This window comes from Microtus pennsylvanicus, chromosome 14 (genome assembly GCF_037038515.1).
Source record: "Microtus pennsylvanicus isolate mMicPen1 chromosome 14, mMicPen1.hap1, whole genome shotgun sequence".
NCBI classification, from domain to species: Eukaryota; Metazoa; Chordata; class Mammalia; order Rodentia; family Cricetidae; genus Microtus; species Microtus pennsylvanicus.
The window spans coordinates 28,532,335-28,539,465 of NC_134592.1; the positions used below are offsets into that span (position 1 = coordinate 28,532,335).

General features: G+C 46.0%; 1 protein-coding gene across 1 annotated transcript in view; it reads left to right on the plus strand.

Annotated features, from left to right (window-relative positions):
• The window catches only part of Sptlc2 (serine palmitoyltransferase long chain base subunit 2), a 74,917-nt gene extending 68,450 nt beyond the window's left edge, over positions 1 to 6,467 (plus strand). The window contains exon 12 of the mRNA XM_075947244.1: positions 1,612 to 6,467. Within this exon, the coding sequence (XP_075803359.1) occupies positions 1,612 to 1,731 (120 nt within the window). The 3' untranslated portion in view covers positions 1,732 to 6,467. The remainder of the gene's footprint in view (positions 1 to 1,611) is intronic.
• Positions 6,468 to 7,131: the final 664 nt, after the last annotated feature.

Consider the following 7,131-nt stretch of genomic DNA (forward strand, 5'->3'; position numbering starts at 1 on the left):
CCTGGTCTACAGAGCTAGTTCCAGGACAGGCTCCAAAGCCACAGAGAAACCCTGTCTCGATAAACCAAAAAAAAGAAAAAGAAAAAAAAGATGGAAATTGCACCTGCTGGGATTATATAGAAGCACTGAATTATGTCTAGTAAAGAGTTGGGTTTTGTAGAATGTGGGTCATATTTCAGTAAAGTTATTTCTCCACATAATGGGAAGAACAATAGCATCAGCTGTGGGGGGGCAGCGGTGTTAACCTGCTTCCTCACTCGGCCTGTCCTGAATGAGTTCATCCTGTGTCTTGAGCAGGGGTCACTGTAATTATTTGCTAAAAAATGGTACCATATAGTGGTTCTTTACTCCTAACCAAATAACCTCACTAAGGGCCAACAGTTTCTATTAGAAATTTGGTTTTTTAAGTAGATTAAACTTACCTGGGGTTGTGAATGTTGGCATATGCCTATAGTCCTAGGTTCCCAGAAGTCTGAGGCAGGAAGATCACTTGAGCTCAAGACTTTCAGATCAGCTTGGGAAGTTTATTGAGATTCCACATCAAATAACAAAAAACATTCAAAAGCCTTGTGTGAAGCACTTGCTGTGAAAACAGAGCTCTTACCCTCATCCCCTTGGGCACTGTGAGCTTGTTTGCTCACTGACTGTTCCTGACCACTTTCCTTTTTACACTGATAAATATCCTTTCCTTTGCGTTCTGAGTCACATACCTTTCTGTTTCAAATGTATAAATCCTCTGTCAGAGTCAAGGAAATAAATGGGTTCCCCTGTCTGAAGTTCAGAGTCGACTGTCTATGTGGAGTCTTCAGTTTTAAGCCTGGCTTCAGAGGTACTTGTTCTGATAGCACAGTGTAGTCCAGCACTTACTCTTTTTATTTTTCACATCTTGGAATAAAGAACAGGCAAACTCAACTTTATGTTGGTAAACTGTTCTAAAATATACATTTGGGGGGGGGGGGGTTCGAGACAGTGTTTCTCTGTGGCTTTGGAGCCTGTCCTGGAACTAGCTCTGTAGACCAGGCTGGTCTCGAACTCACAGAGATCTGCCTGCCTCCGCCTCCCGAGTGCTGGGATTAAAGGCGTGCGCCACCATCACCTGGCCTAAAATATACATTTTAAAAAACATTTTATTACAATTTTTTATTGTGCTTTTGAGTATGGGTATGGGTTCAAACATGCCATAACTTAAAGATGGAGGTCAAAGGGCAAGTTGCAGGAGTTGGTTCTTTCCACTACGTGGGTCCTAGGGATTGATCTCAGGTTGTGAGGCTATGTGGAAGACGCCTTTACCAGCTGAGCCCCTCACTGACCCAAGGTGTGTGTTTTCATACAGAATTATAGATATGATCCTGGCAGGAAGCCTGTCCCTTTCCTACCGAGCATATTACACTTGGAAGAACTGTGGCCTTTGTAGTGCATGCTTGGGTGCCCGTGCCCATCTGATGGCCAGGCCTGAGCTCTTATCTAGCTTCAGCTGTGTACGGCCTTTCCTGGATGATCGAATTCAGTGTGTCCCACCGAGATAACTGTACCACTGTGGTCATTCCAGGAAAGTGTTGGGCATGCTTGCATCCTGCTTGTCCTGGCTGACCCCTGTCTTGTGTGTTTTAGGCTTTAAAGGAGATAGATGAAGTCGGGGACCTGCTGCAGCTGAAGTACTCACGACGTCGGTTGGTGCCTCTGTTGGACAGGCCCTTTGATGAGACGACCTATGAGGAGACAGAAGACTGAGCCTTTTTGGTGCTCCCTAGAGGGGGAAACTCCCTCCCAGGACAGCGTGTGGCCTTTCTGAGCCAGTTCCAGGAACCACACTTCAGTGACCACCTCATGTGAAAGACATTTCTGAAACTACTGAAGGTGGCCACCTCCACTCCAAATGGCATTTTGTAAATAGTAAAAAACCAAACTGCTTCACATTCTTCCTTTGTTTGCTAAGTCTCACCTTTATATACATATAAATGATTACTTTGCCCATTAAAAATGTTTTATTTTATAACTATTCTACTTGTGAAATCACACTGACCCTTGCCTATGCCTTAGCGCACAGGCATTCCCCACTCCAGCCACCTCATGGACTTGGATCCATCAAGACTTACTCTGGCCCTGGCTCTCCAGCCTTGAGACTCACTGGCCCTCTCCCTAGGGAGCAAGTGCCTTCTGCTGACTTCCGTCCAGGTCTCAGAAGTCGCCCCCCTGGTAACCCTTATTTAACCAGTCAAGTTAATCAACCAAAGCATCTGTCTTTAGTCTTCAATGTTAACAATGCCAAGAAGTTTATTATGTGACCCCCCACCCCCACCCCCACCCACACACAAAGCCTCCCTAATCTGTTCTTACTCTGTTGTGGTGGTGGTGGTCACCAGATAGTCTATTCATTAGTAGATATTTCTTCATATGGTCACAGACTGAAGATGTATCCAGAGTTTGGGTTCTTCCCCAGATCTGACCCTAATGCTTCCCACCTCCGAAGTTACGACAGCCTTTGGCTGGTTCTGGGTCCAGAGTAGGATTTGACATGGAAAAGGAGAGTGTTGGTCAGTCCTTCACCCGTTCAGCCTCATCGTCAGTGGTGTAAGTTTTCCTTGTAGATGCTGACCCACTTGAACAGTGCTCTTCCAAATGCCGGTTCTGCTACTCTTGACGTCCTAAGACGACCCTAACCCAGCATCTAGGGCTGGCTTCTCTTGAGCTTCCGTTGTGTATTTTTTTCTTTAAGGAATTTCTGATCAAATACCTCTTTCCTAAACTGGAACAGCTTCTGTTTTTCTGTCACTACCAGGTCAGGGACTTCATCCAGAGCTTTGTGCTGCTTGACCAAAGAACACATCTGAAGAACACCATTTGGAGTTAGTACTTTTTTCTTTCAACCAAAGCATAGTGGAAGAGAACTTTTGTCTCTATTGTACTGAAGATGAATTTGTCTTTTAGTAGTGATCAAGTCTATCACTTAATTGAGAACAGAATGAAAAGAACTGTATAAAAGTATATTCTATATGTCATTCTTTAAAATTACTGTTTTTGTTGGTAAAGATGCCCCACCCAGATTCTCCTGGGACCTTCTTGTCTGCTGCAGTACATGGAAGAGAAAGCAGAAGCCTTGCTGTTGGTGAAGCTGTGCTCTCATGCCCTCTTGAGATCTGTGAGCTTCCAGCCCAGGAGATAGTCTAAGGTTGTATGAGAGTTTCTTAAAGAATAGATATGGAGCTTGGCGATGGCATCACACGCCTTAGTCCCAGCACTCGGGAGGCAGAGGCTGGTGGATCTCTGTGAGTTCGAGGCCAGCCAGAGCTGTTACACAGAGAAACCCTGTCTCAACCCACCCATCCCCCCAAAAAAGGAATAGAAATGGGTGAATAAGCTGGGCATGGTAGCCTGTGCCTTTAATCTTAGCACTTGCGAGGCAGAAACAAGTGTATCTCTGAGCTTGAGGACAGCCAGGGCTGCATAGTGAAACCTGTCTCAAGAAAAAAAAAAACAAAAACAAAAAGCAAATGGTAAATAAAAGAACCATAGAAAGAGACAACAACTACATTTATAAAAAAGATTTTGTAACGAAGTCTTGTAAAGCTCAAAACATCTTGCTCACATTCCCCCTGTGGAATCCCACCGGAATACCAAGTATAGTGACTTTAATGATGTAGACATAGGGCTTGTAAAAGTAACGAACTTTAAGCGATAAGCCTGTCTTTTAGCAAAGTCACTTCAAATTAAAGTGTTCTTGACAGGCATTTAAATTTTTATGTGTGCATCACTTGGTTAGTGCAAAGTTTATTTTGAAGAGAGAAAACTCATGTGATCTACATTCTAGAGGACAAAGTGGTGTATGCACATTATATGTGACTGGTTATTTATAACTTTGTTATAGAAATCTCCCGTCCAGTCGTGTCATAGATTATTATCTAAATTTGGGGCAATACAGGGGTATATTAGTCCAGCATTTGAGAATCTTGAAGAGATTCAAACACGTAAGTCAGCTGCCACCACCAGACCCAGCTGCTGATTGGTTTGCGTCCTGCCTTTCCTTACCATTGTCCTTACCCATTTCATGTGTGTAAGACCCACTGCAGCCAACCAGAATCATATGTGAGGGAGATGGCCCAAGGGGCAAGGGCAGTGAGCATCTCCCCTCTGCGGTATCCCTGTTTAAGGGATCCAGCCCTCTTCAGTTCTTCATGCTCTTCAACTCTTCTGGTCTAGGCAAAGTTCATAATCAGCTTCTTCCTCGAATTTTCCGGCCTCACTTCCGTCGCACGCTCTCGCTCTCTCTCTCTCTCTCTCTCTCTCTCTCTCTCTCTCTCTCTCTCGTTGGCTGAAGGGTGGAGCATCCTCATAGTGATTGCCTCTGATCCTTCGCTCGCCCTCTGTGTCTTCTGCTTCAGAGAGGACTGACGTGTGCTGCAGGGTGTGGGGAGCTGCAGTGTAGACAGCCTGCCCCTTGCATGCACAACCATGCACTTCAGTGATCCGCAGGGGACTTTTTCTATCTTTATTAGTTGAGGGCATCCACATCTGAGTGTCCATGACCGGCAGGGTGTGGCCGGATTACCTGGTATGTAATACACCCTGCAAAAAGTGGGCAGGATGAACAACTGACTTAGATCTTCCAACTTTTTGGACAAAGTATCTATTACCAACTCCATTTTTTCCAAATTGATGAATCTGCCCAATGGTTTGTAGTATTTTTGACAAAACGCCATAGAAAATAACAGCCAGTCTCCTGTGTAAATGATTGCTATGGGTCAGGTATGGTGCACATCTGTAGTCCCAACACTCGGACAGAAAAGGACCCGGTAAAGCTCTGGGGGTGATGGGTGGATTGATATGACTGAGTGCCCGGACGCTGTTCTAGGTAAAAACTACCTGGGTGTTTGTCATTTTGCTTCAAGGTGGGGTTAGAAGAGTGAGAATGGTGTTCTTTCTTTCTGACAGCCCTGTGCCTGTGATGAGCAGGAACTGTGGAGTACTTCCCACAGGTAAAGTCACCTTAACCTGGGGCTATGAAGAGAGAGGTTCATAAAAAATGAGGATTCTGCTTGGCGGTTTATCAGAGAATCTTTAGCCCCCATCCCACCCACCACCAAGTTCCAGAACCTATGGATGAGCCGTTACCTGTAAGCTCCGTGCCCAGCAGGCATCTTAATCCATTAAGCCAGTCAATCAAAATACCTTCCATGTGAAGAAAAGCATGTCCTTCCTTCCCTCCTTCTTATCCACATGAAATGTGTGCTTGGGCTCGTAGCCAGCTGCTGTGTCCAGCCAGACAGCCAACTCAGAGCTCAGAGAAATGCTAAGGCCTTCCACTGATCCCTTCCTTTGCCTTGCCTGTAAAATGGGAGTTATCGGTGACTTGTGTTTTCCAAACGGCTTTTGCTGTAGAGTGAAGTGTGCTAGGAAGGAAACACGAGCCAATTTAAGCCCTTAATGAATATGGCTTTTTTCATCTTTGCTGAGTCTGGAGGCTCTACGTTCACAGTTCGCCCTTGGGAGCAGCATGGGGGTTGGGGAGACATGGGCAAGATTTCGTTCACTATGATGTGGCCTTGCATTGTCACTGTAGCTGGTGCGCACGGAAGGAGGCGAGGCTCTCACCCTGCGGTCACTGTTTTTAATGAAGCAATACCTAGCGCTCTGTTTTTGGAGCAGTTGAGGAATGGAAGGTGCCTGCAAGAACGGCACCCCCACGTGCTGCTGCTCTCCCCGGGTCAACTCTAAGTCTAACACAGGTCCCAGGTTTCCTGTACAGATCCTGACTGGCGTAGGCCTTTCAAAGGAGTGGCGATTGCACCACCAAGTGAGGCGGAGTAGTGACTTACCTTCCCCCTTATCCTTGTACCTCAGGATTGGTTTAGCCAGTAGCTGGAATTGAGAGCTTCCTTATTGGGTCTTTCTCCACAGGACATAGAAGCCTTTTGTGTGAGCTTAGCCTGCATGCCTATAGTCTTGATGATCCCTCTCTGTACAAAGGCAGCTAGCAGTAAGGGATGGGGGAGAGGAGAACAGGTGTGAGAGCTGAATTAGGGCAGTCCTGTTGATCCATGGTGTGAGAGGTGAATTAGGCTGGTCCTGTTGATCCACGCCTTCCCATGACCAAGTTACTGTGAGCTGAATTAGGCTGGTCCTGTTGATCCATGCTTTCCCACTGACCAAGTTACTGTAAGCTGGAATCTGCAGGTGTCCTGTGACCTAACCCCTTCCATTGCTGCAATGTTCTTACCACCTGGGAATGTGGGGTTCGTTTGAATTTTAGTAACGTCTTACAGATGTCACTCGCCTGTAGCCTTCTGCCTTCTTGCCAGATCATGATTTTTTTTAAAATTTGATTTTGTATCGGATGACTGTGAAGCTATACATAGTAGGTTGTAGAGGGTATCCGTTTTCAGAGTACATGTTAAGAAGTAAAGGGGACCTACTTGAGATGAATCATCCCACAAATATTGTTTTGCCCTAATAAAATATTCAGAAATAGACACCTGCCTTTATTCATTCAGCCAATAAATATTAGGCATTAACCTCAAAGCCAGCAAGTGCAAGTGCACTGGGCATTACCAGCAGTGAAAAGACAGATGTGGACGAGTGTGTGAACACCGTTTTGCAGACTGCTGAGGCTTGCACAGAGCACCCAAAAGGAATAATAGAAGTGGGTAACAGAGAAGACTTGTCTGAGGAAGTGGAAAGTCTGATGGGTTTCAGTAAAAGAAGACCTCAGTCGGGAGGCAGAGGTGGGAAGATCATTGCAAGTTTGGTGGGGGACCACAGGTCAAGGCTAGAGAGGCCAGGACAGCTATGCCTCTTTGCAGGTTGAGGTGGGGTGGTATGGGGTGCGGTGGGGGACCACAGGCCAAGGCTAGAGAGGTCAGGACAGGTATGTCTCTGCAGGTTGGGGTGGGGGACCACAGGCCAAGGCTAGAGAGGTGGGGCAGCTATGCCTCTTTGCAGGTCAGGGGAGATATTCACCCCACCTGTGGAAAAACCAGTTAAAAGTTTTTTTATTTTGTTCTTTCATATTTATTGTGGGGAGAGCATGTGTCTGGGTGAGCCTGCCAGTTCACATGTGGTCAGAGTGCAACTTGTAGAAGCCCATTTCTCTACCATGTGGGGTCACGGGACTGAACTCGGTATATCTTGTTTTGC